General features: G+C 38.8%; 1 protein-coding gene across 1 annotated transcript in view; it reads right to left on the bottom strand.

The window, feature by feature from the left end:
• Nucleotides 1–577: 577 nt before the first annotated feature.
• Nucleotides 578–17,882, bottom strand: part of UGT8 (UDP glycosyltransferase 8) — a 170,361-nt gene continuing 153,056 nt past the window's right edge. The window contains exons 4-6 of the mRNA XM_077476809.1: nucleotides 14,046–14,122; nucleotides 9,562–9,781; nucleotides 578–7,180 (exon numbers count right to left, since the gene is read on the bottom strand). Coding sequence (XP_077332935.1) covers nucleotides 6,832–7,180; nucleotides 9,562–9,781; nucleotides 14,046–14,122 — 646 coding nt within the window. The 3' untranslated portion in view covers nucleotides 578–6,831. The remainder of the gene's footprint in view (nucleotides 7,181–9,561; nucleotides 9,782–14,045; nucleotides 14,123–17,882) is intronic.

The raw sequence follows: 17,882 nt of genomic DNA, 5'->3' as shown, positions 1-17,882 counted from the left end.
CATTGGCATAGCAGTGAAAATACATTTTATGGCGGCTGATAATTTGGCCAAGTGGAGTAAGATAGAGGATGAAAAGGATAGGGCCAAGGACTGACCCCTGGGGGGCACCGCAAGTAACTGTAGATGGATTTGATTTAAAGGTGCCCAGGGAGATGTATTCTGTCTGATTTGTGAGGTATGATTTAAACCAACTGAGAGCTGTGTCTTTTAGTTCAGTGGAGAGGTGAAAGCATGCCATGGTCAACAGTATCAAATGCAGCAGAAAGATCCAGGAGGATAAAGAGGGTGGGAGAGCCAGCATCGGATGATATGAGGAGGTAATTTGTAACTCCGACGAGGGCAGTCTCTGTACTGTGTGCAAAGCGGAAACCTGACTGCAATTTTTCAAAGAGTTTATTATGTTTGAGGTGGTCCTGAAGGTAAGTGGCAACTGACCTTTGGTCATATATTGTACAAATATACATTTTTTACTTCCTCGTATTGTGTTAAAATTAAAAAAGAAAAAAAAAAACGAAGAAAAGGTTCATCTGTAGGAAAAAAATGGAAAAGATGCAGTACAAAAAAATGACACTCTGGATTCTCAAAATGTAACATTGTTTATTTCTATTACTACACGTGCACAAACATAATGCATATTTCTTCTGAAATTAGGAAATAGTGTTACCTTTTTACAATTTACATGTGGTTCATGAAAAAATTGTAGGGTAGATATTAGAATAAACAAGTTGTAGTTTTCTAGATTGTGGTTACAATACATTTTATAACATTACCCTTTAATTCTAATATAGGTATTTTATTCTTGGATGATAGTAATTCTCTTTCAGTTCAATTCAAAATGGAATACATACACATGGTTAATATTGCCTTCTTATTTTTTTGCAATTTGGAAAGTAAGAAATTGTATGTCATGGTTAGAAACAATGAACAGTTTTAATGGAATACATCCTTAGCTTTAAACTCTGCATTTAATCAACAGTGAAATAACTGTACACGTAAAATTATATATGTTTTAAGATTTTACTTATATCATCATATCTCAAGCGCTGACATTCCTTTTACAAAAACGATCTATTAAATAAATGGGTGAGACTATAGTTTAGAGCATTTGAGACCATACAAATGATAAAAGTCATAGGTGTTTATTGACAACTTTGTTTGTAAAACACATATGGACAGCTGTCCACTCCAAATACTAAAATATATTTTTTGCAATTTAACAAACAATATACAATTACAGCCCACATCAGCTAATGCATATTTAATTGTGTTTCAACAATTTCAGAATGTACACAGAGCAATGATGACGCATTCTGTGGACAATGTCCGTATCTTCAATCAAATAGTCAGCAAGGGAGCTTTTTTTCACTGAATTGGCTGTTTGATTTACACCTCCAAGTATCTGCACAGGTTACTGTGTACAAACAATTCCCAAATGTGCACAGACCAATGTTGATTCATCTTGCAGACACCATTTGCTTCTTCAGAACCAAGTAGTCAGCAAGATGACTCTTCTTTTTCACTGGGTTTCCAGCTCAAATTGAAGTTCCATATACCTGCAGTGGTTATAAACCCTCTAAACCCTCTTATCTTTTGTAGCCAAGGAAGCTCCGACCTTTGCCTCCATTTGATCCTCAACTGCATGATGGTGCACATGTTCAATTATGAACCAGTCAGTTGAATGTTTGACAGTTTGGTTGAGAGCACAAGCAAATGGGACAGTTTCGCTGTTTGGCATGTGACGGGATGTAAGGTCCTGTTCACACTGATGTGGCATGGAATTTGCAGTGAATTTGCAGTGCAATTCTGTGCGGTTTCCACACTAAATCAAAATTGCAGCCCGTTAATGCGAACCGCTGCGGGTTGTAGGTTAAATTAACAACAGAATGAATGGCTCAAATTGCACTCGCATGTGATTTGAACAGGAATGTGATGTAACCTAATTTGATGGGGTTTTTTTTGCAAAATGTAATCCCTTTATATATGCAAATATAAGTCTGTGACCATGGCATATGCTTAGGCCACTTGTTAATAGACATAGACAAATGACTACAAACATATAGAAATTAATGAGTACCTGGTCCTGAAGACACAAATGTTGTCTGAAAAATAGGTCATCATTGCTCTGTGCATATTCTCACATTTTTTAAACAGTTGAATATGGATCTGTAATACCTCCTCATTACCAGGCCGTTTTTCAGTTTCCGGTACTGTTATACTTTTAATGACAATTACTCCACCATGCATCATGAATTTTAAAACTATTTTTGGAGACAGATATACTGTATCTGATTTTTGGTGGTATTAAAAAAAATCACTAGGATTTTATGTTTTACTATATACAGGCATACCCCACTTTTAAGTACACAATGTGGTTTATTTACTAAAGCTGGAAAGTGGAAAATCTGGCTCACTTCTGCATAGAAATCAATGAGCTTCTAACCCCAGCTTGTTCAAATAAGCATTTGTAATAAAACCTGGAAGCTCATTGGTTTCTATGCAGATGTGAGCCTGACTTTGCACTTTCCAGCTTTAGTAAATAAACACCATTGCATACTTAAAAGTAGGGTATGCCTGTAAAGGTAAAAATACCAAAAATTTTAGAAAAAAAAAGACTATTTCCCTTACATTATATTAATAAATGAATGCCAATACACTGCAACAAACTGGAAATGGCCCTTTTTGAAAAGTAGACTCCCAAAGTGATCTAATTTTTTGAAGAGAAGATAAAGGGATTAATAGGTCACAGGTACAGGGCAGTGCAACTGCAATTTGCAAAGTCTATTTGCCCTCAGTAAATCAACCCTATAAAAATACAGCATAGAGATAAGCTGTGTAGGAGAGGAAAGGGGTTGAAAAGTTTTAACTATATGTGAATGCACTGTGATTGACCTCCACAGTGATCTGAATGTACAGAGACATGCAGCACAGCTCTGTACACAGTGCCTGTAAAGTGAGCCATCCGAGAACAACTCAGTTCACTGGGATTAATGGGCAGAAGGGCCACTCAACTCTTTATCCAGTGCCATATGCTATCTGGTGGTACAAAAGTGATTAAACACACATTAGACATGTTAGATGATGTAGTTATCAGTTGTATATTGTTTGTTGATGTGCACAAAATCTATTTTAGCAATTGCATGGGCAGCTGTCCATATGTCTTTTAGAAACAATGCTGTCAATAATCACTTATGAATTGATGTGTATGGTCTCAAGTGCATTTATGAAAGCCCCATCTATTTATTCAATATATACACCTAAAAAAATATATATATATATATTCCACCAATCACTGCTTCAAATGCTTTCTTAGTTACCTGGAAGTTGCAAAAACTTCAGTCCATGGAGCTCCTGGTGGAGGACAAGGTGAAAATTGTAAAAACTGTATTCTGTTAATAAATAAAGAATGGCCTGCTATGTACAGTACATACACATAAGCATTATGTGCAGTTTGCATTCAAAGTAAACACATTGGGATTCTGATGTTATTACATACAGTACTTTCATACTGTGTAAGAGAATACTTCCATAATAATTATTTCTAACATATGCTCAGTCTCAATAACAATACTCCTAAAGAAATATGAAATCATAAACCAAGCACATCTACTTTAAAAGAAAGGAATAGTTCATAAAAAACTTGTCTTAAAGGGGGCTGCATAGTCTATGTATTGGTTAGACCGCTGCTTAAGCACCTTTGTGAGCACATCTTACTGATGTAATGATTAGTTTTAGGGTAGCTATACATGGCTCAACCATAGCCTGCTTCAAGCACTGCTAGCAATGGTCAAGTGATGATGATACCATGTAGGACTTCCCTATGGGTGATTAAGAATGCTTCTGACTCTCAGAAATGTTCGTTATTGCACGTTTTCCTACTTGTGAGAACATTTTGAATTATTTGCTTTCCTATAGATGAAAGGAAATGTGCCACAGTTACTAATCGGGTGTTATACAGAAAACCACCAAAGGGTTTAAACATGGGCAGATACCCATCATTCACAGTGAAATATTCACCTTACTATCTATACTACAATACACAGCATATCCCTTTTTGTAAATTAGGTTTATCTTTCAAATAGGTAAATACACTTTTCAGATAGAAATGGGAACATGTTGCCATACTATCTTTATTAACATGCTTTTTCATTTTAATATGTAGAGTTCAGCTGATTGTATTGAATCTCTATTATAGTAACATAAAAAAGAAAGCCATCAGCAGATGTAAAGTGCAGGGATCCAGACGTTCTTCCACATAACTGCAACAGCTCTCATTTCCCTTTGCTCTGCCAAGATGTTTTGAACAGGAATAGTTCTGACACTTCTTGGTAATAACCCAGCTCGCCCATCCCTCCTGCCTCATATATTTTTTATTTTTTTTGCCAACAACGTAGCCCATCATAGTTATAGAATCATCAGGAATGTGAGAGAAAAAAGTGGGCAATCAGGTGTCAAAATGTTGCCTATTAAGAATGGCAGAGCATGGAAACATAGATGAAAATTCAAAACAATGCATGCATGGGCAATCACTTCTAGCAGCTTTTTTTTAAGTGACAGTTGCTTCAAGCTTTTATTATTTCTTCAAAACACCTAGTCTGTAATTGTGAACAGGTCTGATAGCCTCAAACTACTCAAAGTGGCAATTGACTTCACTGCTCATAAAAAGTGTTTGTGATATACCTGTATCTGCCCCTTAACCATTCACTAATCCACCATTTTCTAGCTGCTGCTACTGAGGTTTGCAGCATGCTCTTTTCTGCCTACTTTAAACATGTCTTATTATAAACATACACCTCTGATTAATGAGTCCCATAAAATAAAAAAGTGTTTTTATAAAATCATTCTTACCTAAAACTCCTCCAGTTGCCCACTGATCCACTCTTCCAGTAGCAACTTCCAACCTCCCTACCAACTACTCGTCTGATCAGATGCCTTGGCATATGGCATATGTTAACCGTGGCTATCGGAAATGAATAAAACATTTAATGCATATGATTTTAATTGCTGTTAGGGCAATTAGGATAAGTAGACTTTACTGGAAATGTGAATATCTGCTACTGTTTTTGTACATATTAAAAGCAATTCTGAAACTTGTACCCATTCCTGTGCCTTTTCCTGTTTAAAAACAAGCAGCATAATGCAGTAAAAGTACTCCTAGTAGTGGTCAAAATTGACAAACAGAGGTGAGCAAATTGATGCACAGTTTTCTATGAATCTAACAAATGTCACGAATTACATGCTTTGAAAACAGCATCTCACCAGTTTTTTAAAAAAAAGCATCATGGCAAACTGTGATTTGTACAGGAAAAAATAAGATTCATCTGATCAGTTACAATACAATTTATCTGCAATGGACTATTACATTATTTTACTCATCTCTAGAGAGTCAAAAAGACTTAATCCACAAATCTGTAGGGAAAATGTGTCCAGACTAAATGAAGCCATCACTAACCTCTATAGCTGCTTATACTGTGAACAAATTCATCTTCAATGATCACAAAAGAGCCTCCGAGGTCGAGTTTTAGCCAGTTTCTATTAGCTTGAAAACACTTGCTGCTTTTTTACATTAAAATGCTGGCAGATTGGCAAGATACTACTCTCAATAAAAAATAAGGGGAAATAGCTGTGATTTAAAATTTGAAGATGAATTTCTCCACAATGCCTACAACTGCAGAGGCGAACAAGAGTTTTTTGTTTTTTTTAAGTGCATGTGCTGCTGAATCAGAATATGTAAATGCTTTAATATGGATGGTCTGTGAAAAGGTTCACTTTAAATGTTGCAAAATCAATGGATGACATGCAGCAACCTAAAGCAACCAGTCACGTGTCACTTTACTGAGCATCACCACAGCATTTATCACTAATTTATTGGGTACTTGTGAAGGTGTGATATGGTATAAATCATTTATATGTATTTTTTTTTTCTATGTAAGATACAAAATTTCTTTTTAGCAGCTGTATATTATACTAAAAGTAATTAGGGTAAAAAGTATCTAATAAATATGAATTTCATGTGTTGAGATATGGCATGTTCACGGACATATATCCTAATATACAAATAAATAAAATTAGTATTTTGGTGACATTAAATTAATGAATCAATTATACATTTATATAAACCTAAACTATCATTATGGAAGAAAGGCAGTTGAAATAAAACTGCTCTATGAGTTGTAATGACAGAACTAATTTTATTTGATGAGATAAGCTATTCATTTTGTCTAAATTTCTACTGCTGTGAGGACAGATAATATGCAAAGGTAGCCAATTATTCATTGCTTAAACCTGAACTGCTTTTAGATCTTTGGAAGACAAATAAGGCATTCTAGGTATTACCCATACCACTGACAGCTCTTTACATACCTGGGAGGAGTAGTCACTAATTTGTTCTAATTCTTCAATATATTATAGGATTAACTGCACAAGAGCCCAGTAAATGGTAAGTGTTTCTCCAAAGTGTCGTTGCTTTTCTTAAATCACATTGGGGTTATGCTATATAGTCAGTTTAGATGCAAATAAATAAAAAAATGCTATACTATAGCCTTCTTTAATCAATGCTGAAATGTGTTAGCAATGCTGATGATACTTATAGAGGTGGGTTAGAAGTGTTAATAGTGGTAACCTCTAAGTCTTTCAGTGCAGAGAAAGGCTCAAAATGGGAAAAGAATAAACAAGCATTATAATAAATAAAGATTGAAATGGCCATAAGTTCCTTACTGCTCAGGCCTTTAATGCTGATATATTCCCTGATGCAGTGCAGAATCCAGTATTATGGAGAGAAACTTAGAATTGGTGCAGTGGCTCCTTTAAAACTATAAATTAGGACCCCACCATTCATTTCACCTTTTCCTTATGCTTGATATGCCCATTTTTCTTGTGCCTGCCATTCACTAAACCATTATGGCAGACTCCGTTGGCGGCACTGTGTTCTGCACTTCTGCTCCTTCGCACATATTTTACAATTTTGGAAAGTGCGTACCAGGCTAAAATTGCAACAACAATTGTGACTAATACAATATCGACTAAGAAGTACTGATAAGTAGGGATATCATAGGTAGTAGCACGAAGATGCTTGGCTCCATTGTGGCGAAGAATATAGTCGATCCAGTAAGTGGCTCTACTGACAGGATGGCCCGGCTGATCTTTGTGAATGTTAGATAGCTTCATGGCTTGTTGTTGATAACTAAGTTAACAAAATAAAATAATTAGCAGATAACAATGCAAATATTTTTTTACTAGCTTGTAATGCCAGAAAAATTATCTAAATATAAGCTATATTAAAATATTGGTCTAATTTTTTGAGGTGTAAGGGGAGCTAATATTTAAATAAATTTATCTCTTAAACTAGACACGCCAAGAGTTTTGCCTGTACCTTTCTTGCATTGAAGAAACCCTTTCCTTTGATAATTAAAAAGAAATAAAAAAAAAATATGCTGCTGAAAACTCTCAACTTGGGTTGTATCTTCTGTAAAGCAGTATTTATAGTGACTTCTGTTACCGAAAAGCCTCGTCAACATGCAATTACTGCAGGCTACAAATCATATGAGCTTTTTTTGTAAAAATACTATACATTAACGTCAAAGTTTAATCAGACATTATTTTTATTGTAAATCAGCACAAGGGATAGTACTTACAATCAGTTCTAAGTGCCCCTTATGCTGCTTGAGGCTGCTTGAGTTAAAATTTAAAGTCCTCTGAATGCCACCATACCAACACAGCAGTAATCTTCCATTGATGCAGGAGTTAATAGAGCCAAGGGGCCTGTAACAATCTATGAATAGAGGAGGCAGACTTTTCATTCATCTGACCATCCTCCATTTGTAAAGCATTTTACATTCATAGTCAGGCATAGTTGAGACAATGGGGGTTATTTACGAAAGGCAAATCCACTTTGCACTTTCAGTGCACTGAAAGTGCACTTGGAAGTGCAGTCACTCTAAATCTAAGAGGTAGATCTGAAATGAGTGGCTCTGCTGATTTTATCATCAAATCATGTGCAAGCTAAAATGTTATTTTTTTATTTTCCTTGCATGTCCCCCTCGGATCTACAGCGACTTTACTTCCAAGTGCACTGCAAGTGCAAAGTGGATTTTCCTTTAGTAAATAACCCTCAATGAGTGCCTGTCACAGGTCCCTCGGCTCTAACAACCCTAACAACACTAAAAGATTACTGCTAAAGGGAGGGAGGGTTCAGAGGACTTCAGATTTTAATTAAAGTAACAACTAGCAGCATAAAGGATTCTTCTTATTGATAATAAATACTGTCTCTTGTGCTGATTTAAAAAAAAAAAGTTTGACTAAATTTGGGCTTTAAGCACAATGTTTTTTTTGTTCCAAACTGTTTTTAAGCACAATTTTAAACTGCAATACATATATAGTCACTATAAAAAAAAAAGAAAAAAAAAAGACCACATGCAAACTTTACCCTTATAGTTCTTGGGAAAATACATAAAGCTGAAGGCAGATAAAGCAAAAGGGCCAGGAAAATAAAGAAAAGAAAAGTTATTTTTTTGGCAAACACTATACTACCTAGTTATTTCACACATCAAATGTTCACTTCACTAACCATATCTGTGGCGTCTTTCCCTTTTAGCATGTAAATGATGTTTGATCTTTTATTCAGCAGTGTTTTTGCTGTTTCAGTACAGTTTTAATAGTTTACATAAAGAGAAAACAGAAATGGCTTATGTAATAATATGCAAACAATTTAACATTAATAGTTTTAACATGTAAAAAAAAAAAATTCACCATTGTCCTATTTATGCCTAAATAATACAGTCAAATATATTTTACCAGTTACACAATGTACGCTAACACAGTCGACGTACCTGCTATTTGACCCTATCTATCTCTGTGCCTAAATAATACAGCCAAATATATTTTACAAGTTACACAATGCACTCTAACACATTTGACGTACCTGCTTTTTGATCTTATCTATCTCTGTCCTTTTAGTGGGCACTTTGTTATAATTGAGAGGAATATGTTGGATAACAGAACATCTGCTAGGCAATGGGAAAATTATATAGGGGAAGCATATTTACCGCCTGATAGGAAGCTTTGAAAGAAAAGATAAAGGCTTATAAAAAAATTCCCCAGGCCTACCAAAACTTTGCTCCACCGACTCTAAGTATTGATATATTTATAGCCGTCTGTCACACTGGATGTTATTCACTAAAACTGGAGAGTGTAAAATCTGATGCAGTTGAGCACAGAAACCACTCAGCTTCTAGGTTTTATTGTCAAAGCTTAATTGAACAAGCTAACATGGAAGCTGATTGGCTATCATGCAGAGCTGCTCCAGATTCTGAGTGCACCAGTAAATACCCCCACTGCATATCAGAGACCTGCAGTATTGGTTAAAATCAGGTAAATGATTGCAGGAAAAGCGGGGGGGGGGGGGGGTCTTTACATTTTCAAAGCATTTGTAATCATTAGCACGACCTGACAATTCTAAACTTTACACAAGTGATGTGGCAGTTTCAAGGCTAATTATAAATATGCCTGGAGTCAGCATATACAAGCCAAGGTCTTTGTTTAAAATGGACAGATTCATTTGCTTACCTGCGATTATAAATAACATCTGAAAGAGCTTTATATAGGTTATCCTCTGTCATTCTTTTCCACTCCAGGAGAATGCCCATGCCCTTAGCCTGTACTCTGGTCATAGTATCATAGTGGTCCCCAAACAATGGTATTCCTACTACAGGCACTCCATGGTACATAGCTTCAAAAATACCGTTCAGTCCTCCGTGGCTAAGAAATGTCTTGATTTTTGGATGTCCTGTAATGTAAGTAAATATTTGCTATAATACAATATTTTCTTTACATTTGTAGTATTTGAAAATAGACATTAGCAATCACATGTAGCAATAACTGCAATATTTCTTGTTTAATTTCTGCTTTAAAGTGGATGTAAACCTGACTTTTTTTTTTTTAATTAAGGCTTGTAACTTGTATAGTATAGGATTTAATGTCATCTGTGCCCAGTCTTGCCACGAAGAGTTAATCCAGCTCTGAGCAATCCTCTTATCTTTTTTCAGTGAGATAAAAAGGGACAGACAGAGAAATGTCAGTCAGTTATTTCCCCATGGTGTGAGTGACAGGTGATTTACATATCTCATGCACGAGTGTGAGAGAGGCATTCTGTGTACTTCACATCCCCCTTCCCTCCTCCCCTCCCCTCTTTCTTCTCCAGCTCCCCAGGATTGGCTGCCTTTCCTATGCTTTGACTAAGGATGAGCCGAACACCCCCCCAGTTTGGTTCGCACCAAAACCTGCGAACAGACCTAAACTTCGTGTGAACTTTAGAACCCTATTAAAGTCTATGGGACTCGAACGTTCAAAATCAAAAGTGCTAATTTTAAAGGCTAATATGCAAGTTATTGTCATAAAAAGTGTTTGGGGACCTGGGTCCTGCCCCAGGGGACATGTATCAATGCAAAAAAAGTTTTAAAAACGCATGTTTTTACGGGAGCAGTGATTTTAATAATACTTAAAGTGAAACAATAATAGTGTAATATTCCTTTAAAATTCGTACCTGGGGGGTGTGTATAGTATGCCTGTGAAGGGGCGCATGTTTCCCGTGCTTAGAACTGTCCCTGCACAAAGTGTCATTTCTGCGGCTATAATAAATTGTCGGCTCCCCGTAATACAGAGAACAGTCATTGAAAGTCATTGATAAAAAAAAAAAAAGCGTGGGGTTTCCCCAAATTCAATTACCAGGCCCTTCAGGTCTGGTATGGATATTAAGGGGAACACTGCATCAAATAAAAAAAAATGACGTGGGGTTCCCCCCAAATATCCATACCAGACCCGTCAGGTCTGGTATGGATTTTAAGAGGAACTCCATGCCAAATTGTAAAAAAAATGGCCTGAAGTTCCCCCTAAAAATCCATACCAGACCCTTTATCAGAGCATGCAACCTGGTAGGCCACAGGAAAAGAGGAGGGGATGAGAGAGCGCCCCCCCCTCCTGAACCGTACCAGGCCACATACTCTCAACATTGGGAGGATGCTTTGGGGTCCCCTCAAAGCACCTTGTCTCCATGTTGATGAGGACAGGGGCCTCATCTCCACAACCCTGGCCGGTGGTTGTGGGGGTCTGCGGGCGGGGGGCTTATCAGAATCTGGAAGCCCCCTTTAACAAGGGGACCCCCAGATCCCAGCCCCCCCTGTTTGAACTGGTAAGGGGGTACAAAATTACCCCTACCATTTCACAGAGAAAGTATAAACAATTGTTAAAAAAGACACACACACCATTGCAAAAGTCCTTTATTAAAAATATAAAAAATAAAAAAAAGATTCCAGCGGTGGTAATCCACTCTTGCTATCCAGTGACGGATGATCATCTCTCGGGGGTCCAGCAATGGCTGATCTGATCCAGCGATGGGTGATCTCTCCCTCCAGTGCAGCGCATCCATCATCTGTCTCCACTGGAGACACTGCGGAAGTCCCGGCAGCCTGACACTTCTTATATGAGGAGGGCGGGGCCACCTGTAACCTGACCCCGCCCCCTCTGACACAAGGGGAAAGCCTGGCTTCCCCAATGACGTGTGGGTGACCCCGCCCCCTCTGATGTAACGGAAACCTTTTTATCAATGACTTTCAATGACTGTTCTCTGTATTACGGGGAGCCAACAATTCATTATAGCCGCAAGTGATTTTAAATGACTTTTTTTCCTGCAGAAATGACACTTTGTGCAGGGACAGTTCTAAGCACGGGAAACATGCGCCCCTTCACAGGCATACTATACACACCCACAGGTATGAAATTTAAAGGAATATTACACTTTTATTGTTTCACTTTAAGCATTATTAAAATCACTGCTCCCGAATAAAAAGTCTGTTTTTAAAACTTTTATGTCCCCTGGGGCAGGACCCAGGTCCCCAAACACTTTTTATGACAATAATTGCATATAAGCCTTTAAAATTAGCACTTTGGATTTCTCCCATAGACTTGTACAGGGTTTTCCGCGGCTTTTTGAATTTTCCGCGAACACCCCAAATTGTTCATTGTTCGGTGAACAGGCGAACAGGCAATGTTCGACTCGAACTCTAAGCTCATCCCTAGTTTTGACTGGATGTTTCTCATCATGGGGTGTGATCCACAGATCAGTGTGAGAGGAGGACATGCATGGTGCAGTGAACTCACAGGACGGCCAGCAGAAGATACACATACAAGTAATTTGATTTAGGGGAGATGTATCTACTCAGAGCTGGGCAGAGGTGAATCTCCAGGGATCTTATTATTGTTATGGTGCAGTGTGTGTCTGAGGTCACATGATGACAGTTGCAACATTCCTTTTGATCACCAGAATGTGTTATGTGGGGGAGGGGTGGATTTTCCACTTTTCAGAATTACACCCAGTAAGGCTGAATGAGCTCAAAGCTTACAGCCTATCTGTGCCAACTGACTGCACCCACCAAGTCCCTACTCATGTAACCTGACTGCTCCCACCAAGCCCCTACTGGTGTCACCTGACTGCTCCTACCAAGTCCCTACACGAGTCACTCATGTCACCTGACTGCTCCCACCAAGTCCCTACTCATGTCACCTGACTGCTCCCACCAAGTCCCTACTCATGTCACCTGACTGCTCCCACCAAGTCCCTACTCGTGTCACCTGGCTTCTCCCACCAAGTCCCTACTCGTGTCATCTGACTGCTCACACCAGATCTATATTTTCTTGTACACACATCATGCTGAATAAAGAAGGCATCCTCTCCAGCCTGCACCACAATGTCTTTTCACATCCCCACCTTTTAACCAAATTATAGCTGTCTAATCATGACCCAAACATCTCCATCCTGTCATATTGGATATCCATCCATATGGTACAAGAGTTGCTCAGAGAGCATGCGGACATGATACAGGAGTTGATGAGAGAGTGTGCCTAAATTGATACAGGAGTTGGTCACATTCCATCACCAGCAAACCCAAGTTAAGTAGCTAAGCAGCTACTTAAGTTTAGCTAAGTTAAGTATACCAATATCTCACATCTAATTTAATTTTTAATTTGCATATTACCAAATCAAACAGGCTGCTATTAATATGCAAATTTGGTAATATGCAAATTACAAATTAAACTAGATGTGGGATGTGGGTACTGGCATTTGATGTGGAAGTTCCTCTTTTTCCCCTCAGGGGGGGTCTCTACTTTGGTTGGGGTTTGTTGTATCTCACGTCTCTATCTGTTTGTTTTAGACTGAGACGTGAGTTCTTCTTACAATGTGAGAATGAGACTTGGTTGCCGTCCTCCTTTTTTCCATTCAGGCTGCAGAGATGAAAGTGAGACTTGAATCGCCTGGCTCCTTTTTACGATGACAGGAATTTACGGTTATGCCCTGGAAGAAGTCCTTTTGCTGACAAAACCGGTCAGGCAGAGCTGCTTGTTCCTGCTATCATGCATTTCCATTCTTATCCAGATGTTTTGTGGTCGGCCGCATTTTTTTATATAAACGCTGGTTTTAACTTGAATATCTGACACTGTGAACACATTTGAACTGATCCTGATGTTGTTCCTTTCCTACCCCTTGTCGGTGGTCTCTATTGGGATTGGTACATCAAGCCTATTTGACCCTTCATAAATAAAGGTTCATGCTCTCTGGTAAGAGCCAAACATTTTGTGGTGGCGGTGTACACACCTGGTGGAGGGATTTGGATCTATATTCATCCACAGCTGAAACACAGAGTTTGTTAATGTGATGAACGTGTTCCTTTGAGAGACTGATTTTTTGGACTATTTCACATTTATTTATTTTTTTATTTATTTAGCTCAACACTTTTTTATTTCTTTTTGTTTATTGTGAAAATATCTTATATTTGTGGTGCTGCTTTGTTTCACGCATTTATTTTTTTTGTCATATGCGCAGTATTATTGTTTATGATATAACAGCCAGATAACCAGCATTTCCAAAAGGAGGTCAGTATTAGTAGCTTCTGTAAATCATAACAGATTTACCTTAAACTTAAATGTTTTTTTTTTTCCATTATCTTGCATTATTCTTTACAAAAACTTAAAAATAATGCTGTTTATTATTTACTCACCAAGTAAATCATTTTGAGGTAGCCATTCTACAAGCTTTGTGTTGTTACCTAGATTCTTAGGCTTGGGTCCAGAAAACCTTAAAGCAAAACATATAATAGTGATAATAATAATATAATGATACTACAGAAAATAACAGGACATTAAAAGGAGTAAAACAAATTGGTGTGCTGCTCATCAGAGCTTACAATCAGCAGGTAACGGGATGATACACAGATGTGCTACATATTAAAGAGAAAAAAACAACCATGCATTGCATAATATATACAATAATGTAATAGAAATGTATGTGCCTAATTTGCTAAGAATAGATGAAGAAACAATATAAATAGAAAACTGGATCACCTTTACTAATCATTATGACAAGATATTTAACCAGCCTATGGTGACACAAAAGAAACCAAAAAAATCCTTCTAGTAGAGCACTGTAAAGAACAGCACAGACATATTCAACAGAAGCTATTTGTGTCATCCCTTTTAGTGCAGACCAAAAAAACAGTGGGCTTATTCATCATTTTAGAACAGTAGGCAGAGCTAGAAACATCATTCCTTCTAGGGCTTGTGAAAAAATGTGCATTCAAATATTTTTTTTATAACACAGACCCCAACTAACAATATCAAGCTATTTATTTCAACGTGCAAACAACTGTTTTAGGCTGTTTGATCAATGTCAACTTTGCAATAGGGTGTGGTAAATATCAAGCATCATTATTCTATAACTTTTTATTTTAATTTATTTAATTTGAAAAAATAAGTATGTTATGAAAGACACTGTTCATATTTTTTTTACTGCTGCATGACACTGAAAACAATAACAATCTCTAAAATTTACAGGACAATGATACTAAATAATTTAATACATTTGAGGCTACAAGCCTTCCTTAGTAAATGTACGCTTATGACCCAAAAAAGAAGTAATAATAACGATAAAAGGAACTGTACCACAAAGGTAACAGCCTGATACACTAGGTATGCAAGCTGCTGAACCCAAAGCAAGAGAGCTGCAAGCATTTTAGGCCCCTTGCACACAGGTATCCTAATTTAGTAACATTTAATCAGGAACTCATGACACCCATGTGAAAGGGGCCAAAAACTGTGTGTGAAGATCTGAGTAATGTTAGTATAGGCAAGTATAGGTAAGTAAAGGTGTGCTGGCATATAGATGAGTAAAATTCTTATTCATTGCCATTATTGTAATCTACTCATTTATTCTTGTGCAATCATTAAACACATTTTTACTGCACTCAAATGCAACATTTGAACTGCACTGTAATCAATGTTGTATTACTGATCTTTACTCAGCTGGGTTCAATGTCCCATAGACAACAATGCATCTGTCAGGGCTTCTCCCTTCCTTCTCTGAGATGGCAGCTCAGCTGTTGGTTACTTGCCAGCTCCTATCTCTCCAGAATGACTCACCTGTTGATGATATCCTGCTTGTCAGTCCTTCTTACTTAAAGAGGAAGTAAACACTGATGGGTTTACTTTCTTTTTCATTCTCTGCAAAGGTAAAGCATAATGGACTACTATGCATCACATAGTAGTCCATTATGTCTCACTTACCTGACACAGGAGCCAGCGAAGTCACATGTAGTCCGGCGCATCCATCTTCTCGGTGGGTCTCGCTGCTCCGCCGCTGTCATTCGGTGAAGCCGCGATGACGTCACTCCCGCCCATGCGCATGGGAGCCGCCATTTGCGGCATATCGCCGTTGACCGTGGCACGCTCAGTGCGCCTGCGCGCCACTGTCTACGGCGCATGCGCCATAGACAGCGGTACCTGTCTTTCGGCAAATATCTCCTAAACAGTGTAGGTCTAGGAGATATTTCTTGGACCTACAGGTATGCCTTAATCTAGGCTTACCTGTAGGTCAAAGTTGATTGTAAGGGTTTACAACCACTTTAAGCCGTCCAGCCCAGATGATCTCTGCCTTCGCCTGGTTAACATTACTTGGCTGACGTTCCTTCTGGCTTCAGATCCTGCTTGCTGTTCCACTATGCTGATTCCTGGCTTCCTGACTTTCTGGTTTGTCTGACTATCTGTTCTGGTTACCGAACTTTGGCTATGTTTGACTTTGTTCTATTTACTTATTAAACAAGTGTGATTTAACTGTACTCCTGTCTCGGTCTGATGCATGGTTTCTGATAATATGCGACGGCCATGAATTCAGAAGATGCAGTCGCCCGGTTCCTGGCCTGCGCGGCCCTCAACAGAAGCTGGCTGCCTATTTATTTATAGCGGCCAAGCGGACCATTGCCCAAGCCTGGAAGTCACAACGGGTAGATTTTCAAGGGGTTAAGACACGTATGACTGCTATGTTACTTCAAGAACGTATGTCCAGTATTGTCCATGACTCTCATGCTAAATTTCTGAAGATCTGGGAGCCGTGGATCTCTTATGAGTTCCCCACGCTCCAGGCGGCATGCCTGGGCTTGGTCTGAATTCTCCTGGCGGGGTGTCCGAGCCCGAGCTTTCCCCCCTTCCTTTTCTCCCCCCCCCCCTTTTTTTTTTCTTTTCTTCTCTCTTTCTTTTCTGTCTTCTCTTTCTCCCTACCCTTCTTTCTTCTGTTCTCTAGTTCTCTTCTCTCTCATTAGTAATCTCTCCCATTGCTAATTAAAAACTGCTACCTCCCATGGACGGGGGTGGCAGGAACAGGGCTTACTCGCAGAACATAATTAAGAGATGAGTTGTTTGACACTGAATCAGTCTGGACTCCATTTTTTACTCATCTCACTTTATCATCCTGAGTTTATTAGAAATATATTGTGATGGTTAGCCCTTTGGATTTATATTCATGATTAGTGGCCCCTGCGAGGGCTCACAAGGAGATGATTATGCTCTTTTGTTTACTACTGTTTTTTCAAAAAACTCACAATAAACATATTGAAACAGAAGATGCAGTCAATCCACTTGTTGGTAATATTTTTTCCAGATTGGATGAGCAGGATCACCGCATGAATCAGTTTTCCAAAGTGTTACAGATGCTCCTAGTTTGCACGACTCACCCGGAATCTGCCACTGAGGCTGCTTCAGTACAACCTGTGTTGCAGGCCATCCCTGCTGCTGCTCCAGTCTCTGTGCAGGCACCCGCCTCAAGTATTACCTCTATAAGATATATGTCTGTTTCCGCTCTACTTCCCCAGTTGTTTGGGGGTAATCCAGTCCAAAGCAGAGAGTTTCCCAACCAGGTTGATGTACACTTTGAGATGCTGCCCCAGGCGTTTCCCACGGACATAAGCAAAGTAGGTTTTGTGATATCTTTGCTTTCTGAGAGAGCCTTGACCTGGGCAACCCCTCTATGGGAGACACAAAAACCTATTGTCCTGAGTTACCCAGAGTTTGAGGCTTCTTGTAAAAGGGTATTTGACATTCCCGTATGCTCTGCTTCTGCTGCCAAAAGCCTCATGTCCATCAAATAGAGTACAAGGACTGTTGCCAATTATGGCAATTATGGCCAATTATAACTCTGGCAGCAGAAGTTGATTGGAACAATGAGGCCCTCGTGGCTGCTTTTTCTCATGGTCTCTCTAATATCATCAAAGATGAGATAGCAGCCCGAGATATACACACTGAGCCAGAGAAGTTGATCACATTTGCCATCCTCATTGACTTCAGACTACTTCTTCAACAACACTCTTTATTACAGTAGGTGATTGCGATATTGTGTCAATCTCACCGCTTTTATCGGCAAGAACCATACCAGGTCACATGCCCTCAACATGGAGGGGTGGGTGCTTTGGGGAAGGGGGGCACCCCCTGACCCCCTACCCCAAAGCACCTGGTCCCCATGTTGATGAGGGGTTGTCAGGGTCTGTGGGCAGGGGGGCTTATCAGAATCT

The sequence above is a fragment of the Lithobates pipiens genome, unplaced genomic scaffold, assembly GCF_037356315.1.
Source record: "Lithobates pipiens isolate NorthernLeopardFrog02 unplaced genomic scaffold, aLitPip1_a1.2 Scaffold_13, whole genome shotgun sequence".
Classification (NCBI taxonomy): domain Eukaryota; kingdom Metazoa; phylum Chordata; class Amphibia; order Anura; family Ranidae; genus Lithobates; species Lithobates pipiens.
Note: the sequence above shows the minus strand (reverse complement) of the source record. Positions and strands in the feature narration are given on the sequence as shown.